The sequence below is a fragment of the Accipiter gentilis genome, chromosome 12, assembly GCF_929443795.1.
Source record: "Accipiter gentilis chromosome 12, bAccGen1.1, whole genome shotgun sequence".
Lineage (NCBI taxonomy): Eukaryota > Metazoa > Chordata > Aves > Accipitriformes > Accipitridae > Astur > Astur gentilis.
In genome coordinates this window covers 3,309,492-3,325,343 of record NC_064891.1, presented here as the reverse complement: position 1 = coordinate 3,325,343, position 15,852 = coordinate 3,309,492, and the positions used below count along the sequence as shown (strand labels likewise).

The 15,852-nt window shown below is 40.2% G+C and overlaps 1 protein-coding gene across 2 annotated transcripts in view; it reads left to right on the top strand.

The window, feature by feature from the left end:
* SNCA (synuclein alpha) overlaps window positions 1–6,527 on the top strand; it is a 71,253-nt gene extending 64,726 nt beyond the window's left edge. The window contains exons 5-6 of one of the 2 annotated variants that reach the window (XM_049815138.1): window positions 4,773–4,862; window positions 5,885–6,527. In XM_049815138.1, coding sequence (XP_049671095.1) covers window positions 4,773–4,862; window positions 5,885–5,917 — 123 coding nt within the window. In that variant the 3' untranslated portion in view covers window positions 5,918–6,527. The remainder of the gene's footprint in view (window positions 1–4,772; window positions 4,863–5,884) is intronic. The other variant, XM_049815137.1, reaches the window with a different exon arrangement.
* The last annotated feature ends 9,325 nt before the right edge of the window (window positions 6,528–15,852 follow it).

Below are 15,852 nucleotides of genomic sequence, written 5' to 3'. Positions count from 1 at the left end.
AGCCTGGTTTATTTCTCGCAGAATATGGAATCACTCCAGAAGGAAATAGTCTCCAGTAATCATGAGAATATACACGACTGTGAGACTCCTTCAGCATTCGTAATGGAAAGAAAAAATGTGTTACTAGCCAGAGAGATAGTAAATTATAATGCCTAGATCAGCTGCTAAATTAAAATTACTGTACTTCCTTTTGACGTTGCTTTGGTCCATGACTTGAGATAAAATAATTTATTTCTGATGACAGTAACTTGGTGTTCAAAGACCTCACCGAGAGGGCTGAATGCACGCTCCTGAAGGTGACCATTTCACCACATGGTGCTGACATAGGTGTGGTACCATGGGCAGATCACTTGGTCTCTGTTCCGTGTGTACGGGATCTTAAACAGTCTCTCCCCTTCACCCAAGAGTGTTATGAGGTGGGAAAGAAGGTGAAGGGAAAGAATGGGGGGTGATTTTCACCAAAAAGACTGAAATAAGAGAAACCCATTTGGTGACATTTCCTGTTAAAAGGAATAGGCCTGAAGTTTTGGCAAATACTCCATAATTTCAACAGGGCCAGGTCTTCAGGAAGACTTTTTAATTAGTTTGGTTACTATTTTATTGCAAAAGTGGGTCATTTCACACTGTCATGCACATAGCTTAGGAGGATTCATTCCCATAGTAAAGGAAAAAGAGTCAAAATTTTTGAGCCATTGCAGCAAGTAAGTTCTACTTCACATCTTATTTTTGCCGCTCTTGTATACCAGTTATTTTGTACCTGTTCCTTGAGTCAGAACCGGCCCCCAGGGTCATGCAAATGTACTACTGTACAATGATGGGACACTGTCTCCCCTTTGTTTATAAAATGGCATGAGTTGCTCAACAAAATGAGAGCACAGCATGCTTCGGGAGGGAGGTGTATGCCGTAGCTGTTCATTCCCAGGGAAGGTGTGGGTGGGCTTGCAAGGTAGCCCGATAGCATGTAGGTCTTGGGCTGTACAAGTCTGATAGTTGTGAAGCTTTGGCAAGGCAGGCAGGAGTGCTAATAGCACAAACTGACACCACTGTTGGTACCTGGGAACAGCAGTGTGGCGTGGTGTGCTCTGCTCTGGCTCGCCGCAGAAGCTTGCTTTCCATAACAGGGGGTCTGAGAGCACAAGACTCTCTGGAGAAGTGGACATACAAGTCTTACCCAGACTGACCATGCTTCAAACCAAGATATAGGTGGGCATTTGCTTATTCTTATGGGAATCCTCAGGGGACAAAACGAGGTCTTCACCTTGCCGTTCTTTTAACACTTTGTTCATTGTTGAGTTGTATTTTTCCCTTTTTAAAGTGTTTTCCCTGCAAAAGAGCTCATGCTCCCCACTTAAAAACTGACTTCACCCCTGAGAAGCTTTTGTTTACCTTTTCAGATCTTCTAATAAAAAACTTTCCCTCTGGAAATGCCCTTCTCTGTGGTTTAAGAGTAGAGGTGGCAGCTTCAAGAGAAAAATGTGTCTTTCATACTAAGACAAGAATTGGTCTGTTGGGTGTTTTTCCTCTTCCATAACTGAATTAGGATATGGAATTATTGATCATGAGAACATAAAATTGCATTTCTTTGTTTTAAAGGAGGTAAATAATGATGTAAGGTGTACCTTAGATAGCTCTGTGTTACTGGGGGTGGTTGTTTACTTTTGTGATATCCTAACTTTTGGGGGACAGTACATCAGGAGAGAAAGCCACCATTAAAAATGATGTGGTGGCCTATGTGATACATTTAAACATAACAAATGTGACCCTGAGTAATGTCATTCTCATCTGAACTGCAGTGACATCAACATGAAAGGTGGTGTTTGTGTTACTGTTTGCAGCTGGATGAAGGTGATAAGCCTTTCCTAGGCAAAGATTTCCCTTGATGGTTTGGTATGGCTTATGATTTGCTTCATTTGAAAAAAATATTGGTGTTGTGGTTGATGCTGTATTTCACTAGTGCTGCTGATCATTTTATTTGAAGCTGTAGAGGAATCTCCATCCCAAACTCACTGAAGGAACTTGGGAAGATGATAAATTCAGCCATTTTTTAGGCATTGTGCCTCTATAATCCTGATGGACAGTCCAGACCCATGGCAGAGGTTCCTAACAAACAAACAGCATAAGAGCTTTGAAGCTCTTCTTTGAAATTCGGCTGGCAAATCTTTTTCTTCATCGTTACTAATGGTCCTGGCAGTTTCATTTGCCATCTGTTTTCCCGCTACAGATAACATTAAGCTGCATGCTTTCTTCCTCATGCAGCCTCAAGACTGATTTTGGGCACAGTTTTAATTGATGTACCGATTGTTAGCCGAAGCTGTTCTTTAATGATAGGGGGAAGCAGAAATTAAATTATATTTTGGATTAAACAGGAGAGCAGTAGACTAGAGCTGTAGGTCCTTAGAGTTGATATGTTTGATCAAGTGCACAGTAACAGCTTTAAAACTTGTATCGTGCACACACTAGTTATTTCAGTCAAAGCTGGTAGGGATTGATGCTACTTCTCATAAAAGTAAATAAGCATAAATGCTCCTAAAAAAAAATGTTTAGAAGCTAGGGTAATTAAATATTGCACATCAAATAATCTTAGCTCAAGTGTAAGCCGGGGCAGAACTGTAATTGGGCCTGTTTTTTTCTGATAATTTCATGCTTGAAAAGTTACCTGTCATGTTGAACACCCAAATTTATTAGTTCTTCTGGAAGACACAGGCCTAAATAAAGATACTGGCAACCTTATTCATTGGTGTCCCTTGACTTTTGGAATTTGTCCATGTTATTTATGCCATAGAGTAGCGCAGGGTGTTAACTGATAGCAGGCATGTGAATGGAGGGAACTTGGCAGAATAGTAGGCATTGACTCCACACAGACTATACTGTTTACTTCTAAAGCAAAAAACATATCTGGCTCCACTGAGACACAATGGGACCAGATATCTTCATACTGGACCTTTTAAAGTCTGAAGTAAGAGCTAGAGAGAATCCACGTTATAGATATAAATTCTGCACTTCACGGACTTTGATGATGAGGGTGAAAACGTGTAGATGCACATGCATCAGTGGCAGAAAAGGTGACCGAACCAAGGAAGAACAGGATTCATATCTGGCACATAAAGTCACAATTTGTGCATGGAGAGATGCAGCAAGTGAGGAACAGAGTATTGTGACTAAGGTCACCTGGTTAAACCAGAGAGGGAGCCGATACGTGGCAAACGATGAACAGCAGAAGCATGAAAAATACTGTGTGAAGGTAAAGAGGGTTTAGTGCCACCTGTTTTGCATATTATTTTCTATTTCAAGTTAAACTTGCAGAGGTGAGTTTCAGGTTTAGCTTCTCTTATCCTCATTTTATCTAGAACCTAAATTTAATTTAGCATCACTATCCTGTAAATTGCAGACTCTGAAGAATTACCTCATTAGTCTGGTTTGTGACTTAATTTTGTATTTCTGTCTAAGCTACCAGCCTGCAGGGGGTTTTTTTGAGTGAATTTCTTCCTGAGCGTCTGTAATTGTTTTTTAGTGCATTTCTGTCTAGATTGGCAACTGGTATAAATCAGCGTGGTCACACTGAGGTACTCTGCCTGTTTTCATATCAATTTTCTTACAGTTCAGGTCAAACTCCAGCAGTCTTTGTTCTGGCAAAACTCAAGTTTCTTCTCTGAGAACTTCTGTAGTAACAAATACTACAGGAATTGGCCCAATTGGAATGTTTTTGTTCTTTTCCTTTATAATTTGTGTTTGTTTCAGATGGTAAATAGTAGCTATGATTCTAGAACAAAACTTAAGTAATCTTACTCAGCAAGTTATTCCTTACACCGTTACAATCCCATTAATTCCAAGAGGCTGTTATGAAAATTGCTATATAAAATAGAAGCAATTCTATAATGGTCAATAACAGAGGCCCAGAAAAAAGTGTAAGAAGCTGGGTATCAGGTAGTGCCGTGTATCGTGGACTAATACTGCATACAGTAACATGCTGGTTGGCATACTAAAGGGAAAAAAACTCTTCCCAATACAATTGGGTTCTAAAACTGAAGGAAAAAACCAGCATGGAATAGTCTAAGTTACAATAGTTCTCCCTGTTTTTGGCTGCTTTGAAATGTACTGGAAAAAGGCTAAGACTCTAAAATAAACAATGAGTTATGAGAGGATTGATGTGTCTATAACATTAAAAAATACATAATTGAATTACTAACGTTACAAATATATATACTTGAATTACTATTTCATTTGTGTGCCTTGATACTACTCAATTCTTTTGGCCTGCTTTTAAAACTACTTGTGCATACCTGTGACTGTATTCCCCCAAGTAGTTAAACAGAAATTAATGCGATAACCTACTTAAACAATTTGTGTGGGACTATGTTTCCCAGATCAGTTTCTTAAGGAGGACAAAACTTGGTTTTGTTTGCTTCATGACTTGACCAAAGCATTTTCTGTGGGATTAAAATATTTTCCGAAGATATTCAGCAAGTTGGTGGTGGTACAGTTCTTATGTTCAGATTGACTTGTTGGCCTGTCCGCGGCAAGAGAGAAATGGAATATCAGCACTTCAGCTATTTAGAAAGATGACAGTAGTCATTCCCATGGATACCCCTGTGGAACATGGAGATCTCTCTGGAGCTGATGTCCTCTAGCTCTTCACAACCCCTGGCGACATCGGGCAACCAAAGGACAGGCCAAGAAGTCAACCACTGAAGGGTAGGAAAGGCACGCTTTGGCATAAATGACGAGGCAAGCAGTTACAGTCTGTCACTTTTCTTTCCCTGTTTTAAATGTAGAATGAAGAAGGTTTCCTGCAGGAGGGAATGGTGAATAACACAGATGTTCCTGTGGATCCTGAGAACGAGGCTTACGAAATGCCTCCAGAGGTAAATCTGTTGTGGTAGTCGCTGTGACTGCACATAGGAGGAGGGCACAGGGGGGGCTGCATGCTCCAGTTACATTAGCCTGGCACAGGCTGGTGCTGTGAGCCGCAAGGGCAGGGCAGAAGCGCAGTCTCTTTTGGCCAAGATCTCCCAGAGGTGTTAGTGCTGGGACTCAGAAAATCCATTGCTCTTCTTGATAGTAAAGAAGTTTAACAGGAATGTATTGTGTGTGTTTCAAAACACTTGTGCCTGGGTTTCTGAGCAATCCACAGTAAATTTGTAACTTTTTCTTGTGTTTGATAGGTAATATGGGAAAAACAGCATCTTCAGAGATTGTTTTAATAGCTTGGCCATTTAGCAAAGCATCATGCTTCGTAAAAAACAATAATTCTTTATTATACTCTTAAGTTAATGCAATTATGGGAGTAAATTATTTTGTTTTTCATGAACCTGCTATCTAAGATATTACTACAATGTCTGGCATGATGCATTGGTAGGTAGTTGGAGTGGCAGTTTTACAGTAGTGCAGATAATTAGGCTGAAAATGAGTGGTATAAAACATGTAGGCCATGATCCCGTAAAAGACTTAAAGGCACACTTGATCACTAACACCTTGAATATCACTGAAATTCTGGGGGCTGCTCACATACCCATAGTTAAACACACGTTTAAATGATTTACTGACTGGTATGAGTATCTGCAGCACCTGGTGTGCTGTTCAGCCCAGAGGCAGTCCTCCTCACTCTCCAAGTGAATGGCCATGGGTGGCTTCTTGAGTTCCTGGCAACATCAACTGAATGACGTGTTAACCACTGTAAAAGCCTAATTATCCTGTAAATACCACAGCTTGTCAGGTACGGTATCCGGAAGATGTAACAAAATAATAATAAATGGCTTGCAAGATCCCGATCACGTGAAAAGCCATAATATTTTGGCATTGAAACCACTAGGACTAGAACAAGCAGTGAAAGTAGGATGTATTTATCTAAAATACTAGTAGCGCTGATTTCTGCTCTCCTCATTAGGAAGAGTATCAAGACTATGAACCTGAAGCATGAGAGACCTTTCCTTCCTTTATATCTCCTGAAATCTACTAGACTACTAAAGACGTCCCATCCTGTACAAGTGCTGAGTTCCAATGTGCCCAGTCGTAAAATTTTTTTACAGTTTTTACAGTGTATTTTGAAGTCTTCCATCAGCAATGATTGGAGTATCTGTGACTGCATCCACCTTGTTTCAGCATTTCCCTCCTGCTGAAATGAAAGCTGGTTGGCAGGGTCATTGTTGTGCTGTGGATATTGTGGCTTCAAGTTTAAAAGTTGAAAAAGAAAATATTAAATAAAAACACCTAAGTGTCTACTGCTTATTTCTAACTCTGTACATGTTTTGTTGATAGGCTGTCAGTAATTTGATATTGTTTATGATACAATTTTTATTTGTTTCCTATGACTATTCTTTCTGTGCAGAGATGACTTATTGTGAGAGCTTTATATATATATGTGTATGTATTATACATATAAAAAAAAGTAACTGAGCATGAACTATGCACCTATAAATATTAGCTGTTGAAATTTTATTGTTTTGTGATGTGTTTTATTAACTTGTGTCTGTAAATAATGGTGTTCAACTGAAGCAAATAAAATGTAACCCATTAAAAATGAACTTCTAAGTTAGTGATGATTTATAACACCTTCTTTCCTCTCCAAAAGCCCTTGTTAAAGCATTCAGGCTGTGTTGCTTCCTGTGAAGGAACTGGAGGAACAAACCCAGCAAAGAGAAGCACAGTCTATACAAAAACCAGTGAAGGAGAGTATCAGGTCTGGTACCTCAGCTGGAGTAAATTGTTGACAAAATAGATTCATTTGTAGTGCTAATAAACTCTGTTGTAAGGAGAACCTGAGAGTGAATGAAGCCATTAATAATGGGCTGCAGCAGATTATCAGGAAATCATGAGGCCCTTTGAAGAATTACTGTTTCAAGGTTGTTAAAGTGCTGGCCTATACAGAGGAGTGATGGATTAATTGCAATCAATTTGTCTTGCATAAAGTCCCATTTAGCAAAAGTTCAGTCTACTGTCTGTTTTTAGACATGGTAATTTTAGTTATTGTGTTGCCTGGAAACTTTTCCATATAGTAAAAAGATTTAAATGTGAGATGTTTTTACTTCTCTCATGTTTTATTGTCTGTTATTTTGGATCAAATATTGCCTGTAACCTGAATGATACAGTGGTTTTTTGTTTAAGGTTCTCTAATCCTGAGTAGGTTTTTGATCTTCCCTTACAGCTAGTCTTTCCAGTGTTCCGGGGCATGGATCTTAAAACAAGTAAATATCATTGTCTGTTTTTGTAAATGGGGAAACTTAGGCACAACCACATAATGCATGTCACTGATATGTACAAAAAGAGACCCAAAAACCTGGAGGCTGAACTCTTCAACTTGTTCTTGAACTGAGCTCCTTTCTGGCTTTCTGCAACCTTCCTGGTATTAGCATGCACAATGTGGAATAGATCTTTCCAGGTATGTAACCGTCCCAGCTGTATACAGTGGGAGCTGATGGTGTAGTACTGTGAGCCAAAAATCACATGAACGTAGTGGTTTCACGATGCTTAGAAAACAGGTGCTTCAATTTCCCATGTCATCCCCCAGTCCCAACCTCATATTTCTAAGGCATTTCATTTATTTCAGAAGAATTGCTATCAAACTCTTTTTTCAAAGCAATTAAAAATCCCGTTGATCATTTCAAACAACTTGTGGATATTTTCATCAATAGTTAAATTGCTTAATGGATCCTAAAGTCCTATGCTCTTTTGCAGAAATCTTTCATGATAATCTGTAACAACCCACTAACGATTTGCGGTCTTCTTCACAGGTGGTGTGTCAAAAGAATCTCTTGACCTGGACATCACTACTGTTAAAATTCATCTTAATGCCTCAGTGGCAAATCTGTTGATTGTGTCCATGGAAAATTAGTATCAGGACAGGGCACAATGTAAGATACTGCTTTATAATTATTAATGTTGTTTAAGGATCTTTCTGTTGCAGTAGAAGGATTCAGGAAGAAAAGCTCAGTGCTCTAGTGTGATTTTTATTTTTTTTTATCAACCCCCGCCCAGCTTGCTATAGCAGGGACTGATCCACCAAAAGCAACAACTGAGAGCAGTCAGATGCCTGATGCTTCAGGAAATAGCACTGGAAATAGCAGCCTAAGTAGAATACTTATTTCTGTTGTTCATCTTCTCTATCTTCTCTTCCGCAGCCCACAGGTCTTGATTGCTCTATTGTTTCTCTATTAGGGAATCAAATTAAACTGGTTGCTCACATGTTGCAAATAAGTCGTGCGCTTCTTAAATAAGGTGTGGGGAGCAGCATGTCATAAAAAACAGTAATAAGAATAAACTGACTCCTGAGACTTGCCCATTGTCTGAGCATGTAGGAGTTAATTATTTCCTTCTGTAGGTTAACATCAGCAAATCATTCAGAGTTTTCAGGTCATTTAGAATGTACCATAAGAGATCAGTTTAGTTCTTGTGCCTCTTGCAAACATGCCCTCAGATGGCCCCGAAAGTCCATGGGACCCCTGGTTACTATGGCAGCACAGTGTGATGCAGTGCTCTGGTAACAAGCTGCATTTTAATTAGATTCCTTAAGGGCTGTCTGACCATTCTTTCCAGGTAAACTGAATGCCATTTTGTCTTATTTCCTGCAGTGAGATGAATACTGACACGCGGATTGCAAATGTCAGAATTGTATTGGATACTAAAGCTGAACTAAATAAATACTGCTGCATTCAGATTTTTTTAAGTGTCTGCCCTGGGTATTAAAAAATGCTTCTACTGTCATGATAACATTTGCTTAAGCAATGCCTGCCAGAGAGGAATATACCTCAGAGCCCTCTTTTCCTTAAGAGCCTAGATTTCAACTCAAACTGAAAGCAATCTTGTCCTCAAATTACTAGTTAGTAATGAGTCTCACCATATTCCAGTCCTCCAGGGAAAAAACACATGCTGCTTTTTTGTTCTGACAGCTTTGATTGGTCTTATAATGGTTTCTAATTAGACACATTGTAATAATGTTTTTGTTACTGTAAATCATAGTGTTAATACTTGGGTTACCTGCCTTTTGTATAATGACTTCCAAGTCATTGTATTTGTCTGAGGGTTAAGGCAAGAAATGCCCTCCTCCCACCACCAAGACTTTCCTTCATTAAGTTAAGGTAAATTACGGTGTGCTGAACTTGAGGAAAAGTAACGTGCCTGCATCTCTTCAGGAAGCACAGATTTTACTCACCCCAGTTTTCGTAGTGTGGGCAGTCCGGGCTCGGTGATTCTCATATGGAAGCACCTGGCACGGACAGCAGGTCAATCAGCTGCAGCAAACTCGGAGTAGAGACCTCTGCCTCCAAGAGCTGGGAGACTCAAAGATTCAGGGCCATCCATTTTAAGGCTGAAATTATTGCAGGAGCACAACGGAAGACAGGTATGGAATGGCTGCCTACACATATTCATAAAATCTTAATATACCAAGTAGAACTACTTAAATGCCTCTAAGATTTGATCCAAAGTTTCCTACTGGCTTCACATGGGTGTTTCAGGACACCCGTAGCTCCAGCGTTCATTTGATCTTTTCATACAAATTACGTGTGGCAGTCTGTACTGACGTGATGAGTTTCCAGTTGTTTTCTGTGTGCTTTTTTTACTAGAAAATAACTGCTGAAACCCTTGCTTCTAGAATTTTCTAAGGCACTGGCTGTACAGTAGGTTTTTTTCATCAGATAGATGGTGTGCAGTGGAGGTGATGCTCCAGGGCTCTGATCCCTAACTTGCTGAAAATAAAGGGAGTCTTTTTGTTGACTTATGTGGGTGTGGATGATTGCTGGTGCCATTCTTAAGTCTGTGGTAGAACTCAAGAGATGGCAGAGATGAGATGGTCAAAGTTCCTCTGCACAATATGTAAGAGTAGCAGAAGTAGCAGAAAAACAAAGATTACCATAAAATCCCACAGCAAAGTCCTCAACAGGCTTTTTCAGCAGTGCTGTGGTCTTATACTCTGGCAAAATACCGTACTGTAAATACTGCATGGTACAGCGTGCCTCAAATGTTGGGTTTGGATGGAGTAGTTGCCCTTAGGTATTACAACCTTAGAGGTAATTACTCCTTCAGGTAATTGATATTTAATGACATATTAATGCAAACTAAATCTTTGTGTTCTGCTCTGGAATAGCTTAGGAAGTAAGTGGGAGAAGATAGATGGTTCCCTGATACTGGCTTGGGTTTTGATTTCAGTCCACACAAGGCTTCCAGTGACTTTGACTAAATTATCTGATACTTTTTGGCCCCCAGCTTGAGGCTTTCAGTACTACTGGGAAAGACACAAATAATGGTCTTCACAGGGTATCATCATTCTGCTTGCATATACACAGGTCTGAACTAACAGCATCAGTTTTCATGTAAGCAGACTTGCTCTTGAGTTACAGTAACCAAAAGCAAATGAGATCTTAGCCTTTAGTGTCTCCATGCTGCATTTTTAATGGAAAATATCATCTGTTTAAATGCAGACATAAACAACTTTTCTCAAGCCTGCCTGACATTTAATGTGTAACTCAGAAGGTTCCTCTGATCTAAAAAAGGCTGGCAGATGGAGAAACAGCAGGTAGAACCTCAGATGAGACAGCCAGGAGGTAACAAACAGGGTAGGAAACTAGGTCAGATGAGATTCCTTCCATGTTGGAAGAAATTCTTTGAAAATGCTTCCTCCAGTGGAGGCACAAAAGTGGGTTTTCAGCATTTTCCGTCAATATTTGTATCTCTGAATAGGTCAGAGTCTGTCAGCATCTGATACATCTATAGGGCATATTTCTGTGGAAAAGGTGAACACCCGAGATTTACAAGTGTGCTTATTTCAGCTGCAGCATAGATCTCTCTACAAGAGGCCAGAGCACCCATGCATTTCTGATGATTAACTTGAGATTTAACAAGGAGAATGTTATTACGAAAAGCCAGCTGCTGGGATACCTCGACTTCTTTTCTTTTTCTCTCTACTTGCCACTCTCCCATTTGTTTGTTTCTTTCCACTCATCTGCTAAATTTTCAGAGGGTTAGATCTTACCCTGTCCCCGTTGCCGAGTGTCCATTTTATTGCAAAATCTTATTCTAGCCATTGCGTCTGGTACGTTGCGATGAGGCTGCAAGTGCATGCCTGGAGAGCGGGAGTTTAGTCTTCGACCCTCCCTTTAAAAAGAGGAAAGACCACAGCTCATTTCCTCCTCAGGATATTCCCATGGCTACTGTATCCAAAGACATGGCAAGGTAGAGGCACTGCCCAAAAGCAGCGAGGCAGAGAGGCATGGTGGCTGTTGAAGGAAGGTAAAGGAGGAGGTTGGACAAGCAAAACAGGCATGAGAGCCTTGATGAGAATGGGCTGGCATTCATCCTGCCTCCCTCCCCTGGGCAGTGCTTTCGGTGTCAGAGGCTAATGATAGAAAATAGCCTGTGGTTTTACAATTTTTCCAAGGACAGGCACCTCAACGAGTGGGGTAAATTCAGAACAGGGCTGCTTTGCTCTCCGTGAGGCAGAATTCCCATGCTGTTTGAGGAGACCTGGCTTTTTATGTTGAATTCCCTTTTCTATTTTTCTGCCACCTGAAGTCCTCTGTACCAAGAAAATAAAAGCAATTAACTGAGGAGTGTTCTAGATTAATCAACATAAACTATGAAAGCTGATTTTATCAGTCTCCTGCATAGAAAAGGGAATTGTGCAATGCCCATAGGACTGTTACCCTCTGTTGTTTGATCAGGAGTTTTATTCATGTGAATTTCAGTTGTAAAATTCCATGAAGCCTTGCAAAAATAACAAAGATGGTCATCTAATGTTAGCATTTGGTAAGATAGCATCCTGCTGAATTGATTATATTGCCCACTTCCCCAAACCAGAAAAATCTTACAAGGAGCAGCCTTAGCAAGAAGACAAGGCAGTGTTGTAGAGTAAAAATGGACAAACGTGTTAATAGTGAAAATTTAAAGGACAATAATCTACAAATGCTACTTAATAAGGCCAAAAACAAATCTGTTATCTCGGTCCACTAAGCGGCAACTTTCATTGGTGAAGAAAGGTGATGGCAGCTTCCACGAAACCCTTGAAACAAAATTCCTCCTATTTATTCAGCTCCATCACTCCAAAATCAAGTTCCCTCCTGGTGCAGATTTGCAGCAAGAGAGTGATTGAATAATTGGATGTTCTTAGGTGTGAAATATATGGAAGTGAATTCAAAGCCTTCAATTTTCTTTTTCATTCTCAGTTTTTTGAAAGCTCAACCAATTCAAATATGATGATAATTCCAGTCTGTAATAGTCTGTGTGAAAGGCAGTTGCTGTGCACTAAAGGGACAGATCTCCTGTATTACCGCATTTCATGGACAGATGAGTGTTTCCTGCCATTAGGAGTTCTTCAGTGCCTGCATGTTTATAATCTAGGTTTGCTGTTCACTGTACCTGATAGAGACCTGCTATTTGGAAAATGCTTGAAGAAAGGAGATTTTTTTTTTTCAAATATCATATACAGTTTACAATATGTTTGAAACATGATTTTAACACATCCTTATGATACCATCCTGGATCACGTTGGACACATAGAAGTATACATATGTATGTATTTTTTAATGGGTATTGTGTGTGTGTGCACCCATATGGGTAAGTATGTGTGGGCATTACTGTTAAGCACTATAAAGTGCTACAATTTTAATAATGGTCTTCGCTGTGGGGAGGGATTATCCCAAATTCAAGGAATGCATTTTTAAGGCATTTAATATAAGTATTAGGTAACATATTTGAAAGCTTCCAAATTCTAGCCTCACAACTAACATGACAGGCCAAGTCTGTATTAGCAAAGTTTTGCAGGTGTAACCACATAACTCTACAAATCCAGATGTGGCTTATCTTAGCAATGTTACCAACATTGTTTGGTCCCTTACAGTGAAATATGCTCTATTAATAAAGATGCACTGTTGCTGCTATACTGGACTAGGTGTTCTTGATGATACAGCTACATCAGTGGAGAATCGCATTTATTCTCACTGGTGTTGTGTTTAGTGCTGTTTCAGGGGCTGAAGCGCTTGTCATGGTGCCAGTTCCACTTGACTGAGTGTGATAATAAAAGCATCCTACCCAGAAACCCTGGCACTGCCTAGTTACACAATGGATTTCTTGGCAAACCTTTATTATGTGGGATTGGCCTTCTGCTCCCAGGAACAGCGTGGTTTTTCTGAACCCCTGACTGCCAGTGGGACGTCAGCTCCGACGTGACCATGAACGAGTTCTTCATGTAAACCATCACGTTAAATCAGGGTCGTTTCTCTCTCTCGCATGAAGACATAAGCTATGCTGCTTAAATAAAAGGAATTATCCTGAGCTTGAATATACAGCCAAATAGATGAGTGTTAGCAGAGCAGCTCTGACCCAGATGGCAAGGCAGCTCTAGGAGGATGTTAGCTGGCTAATGCAAGTCAGTCTAGAGGAAACGAAAGCAAAAGTGCACACTCCCTCAGGAGGGTGGGTAGATCTGAAAGAACAAAATTGGTGGTGAGAGGAGTGCACTTTGGGGAAAAACAGCATTTAACATGTTGATAAATTGCCCATCTGTTTTCTCTCTTTAATCACTTTGTCTTGTCTTACATGTTACAAGGTTGCTGGAGAAAAGCATTGCCTATTCCGTGACTGTTCACTCCCTAGTACAACGGACCCCAGATATTACTGAAACGTAAGTGAAGTGTGAGGATAATACTGTAAACTGGAGGTTCAGAAGTCAGGTATGTTGCCTCTGGAGACCCTTTTGAAATCCACAGGAGAACGGTACAGGTGGTGTTGGAGCAGAGTTCAGTTCTCAGCCCCTGCGGGCTACTTCAACTCTTCGTAAACTGTTGCCTGGGTTCCTGCCAGCCTTCTCATTACACAAAACACAGGTGCTGCCATGGAAAATCAAGTTTGAATTTACTCAAGCAAATAATTTTGGCATTGTTTAAAATTATGTACCTGTGCCTGCCCAGCTACCACCGCTGAGTGTCTGAACCAGCTCTACCTCCACCTGGCTGACAGGGATGTAATTTTCAGAGAAGGTGCTGACTTAAAAGTGAGATTTATTTCATCACAGAAACTGGGAAGGAAAGGAAGAAGAGTGTGTGGCTGCACTTTTGCAAAAAGCAGATGCTTTCTAGAGGTTAAGTGCTTTGCTGTTTCTTCAGTACCTGCAGAAGCAGTGCACTCAATGTAGGGCTGTGCCTTCTGGTCTTGTGTCTGCGATGGGCATGAAGGGTTACCATTAGACAATTAAATCCATGGGCAAGTGCAGATCGTACAACGCTGTAGCACAGCAAGGGCATCCCTTGGTAATATAAGCTACAGAGGCAGGCTTTAATTCAAATTCTGCTAATTGCTTATGGTGTTGTGGTAGGAAGTCATCCCAGCTGAATTTATGACCCCAACTGTAAAACAGAAATAGCTGTACTTGTAAAGTGCTCACAGATCTCAGAGGTGTTATTACAGCTAATTCTGAAGCTAATCTGATGCCCTTGACTAATATGGATGTAATATGACAGAAGACGATAAAGAACTTGAAATTAATTTGTAGCTGGTTGCCACAGTCTGGCGTTTCTTTTCCTCTGCCTTCTCCTGTCACACGTTTTTATGTCTCTTACCAGGGCTGAATGGCTATCTTGACTTTACGAAACACAGCACAAGATCAAGACAACTGAGCTGGAAAGCGTAAAAGAAAGAGATTGCAGGCTCTCCTGTGTCATGCAGGTATTACTGCTGAAGTGTCCAAACCATACTGTTTATAGAAGGCTGACTTTTAAAAAAAGGAAACATTACTAAAAGAGGTTTTTTAATATCCCATTTATCATTCTACTGGTGGAAAAGACCAACAGCAGGTCTTTTCCTTCAACTTTTTAATTTAAGCTGAAAGCAAAGAATGGGTTCAGTTAGATATAAAATGCAAAAAAAGATCTCTAGTTGTCTTATTAAATAAACTGAAACATGAAGGTTCACATGGATATCATTAATTTGCACAACATCAGTTTGCAGCTGAAGTACCTGAAGATTAATGTGTGTCCATCTTCCCTGGCCTGGGGTCATGCCCCAGCCACATGCTGACCCCAAGACCCAGATCCCTACTGCAATGACACCTGGGCTGGAGAAGAGCTGTGACTTGCTCTGATCAGCTCTAGGCTTGTTCATTGGGGCAGCAAGACTAGAACTTAACTAGAGTTTGAGCTCTGGTACTGTTGTCCCCAAGTGTTAAGAATTAGAGTGCATCCTTCCTAGTCATTTTTTTACCTCTGGGATCTGGAAAGAATTTCACTCACAAACACGAATAGTTCTGATGCTGTTCCCAAAACACTCTTGCCAAAGAATAGTCTCCTTTAACTTTTGTCCTTGTCTTTCTGCTGATCTTATAGTGTTCAGTTACAAAACCAAAGATGTGTTGACTATCAGGTCATAACCTTGCACATCCCTAATTCCCCATGGAATCTCTTTAGAGACATGACGTACAAAAAGTGCAGGGTCAGGACAATTGGACATGTGCTGATGTAAAAAAAAAAAAAATCTCCTTTTGTTTTTCTCTTCCATTTACGTTATTTCCAAACTAAATGGTTATTAACATGTTCATTTTTGTGGGTACATTACTAGATAATAAGTAGGTAGCTTGGCCATCTGAAGAGAAATAGAGCAACAGAGCTAGAGAATAGAAACCAGCAGTGTGGTGGCTTCTCCATAATTATCTTTCTGTATCAGTGATTCTAGCTACATGTCACAGTGTAGTGAGTTTAGGTTTGCAGAGCCACAGAGGGAACCTTAGAAAAGTGGTCCGGGTGAGAACAGGCATTGGAGAAGCAAAATCCATTTTTAACCATAGGGACAATTAAAAGTCAGGCAGATTTCAAAGTCCAGATTTAATTAATCTGCTCATTGCAATCCAAGTAGTTTATTTTCATGGTTGTCAGT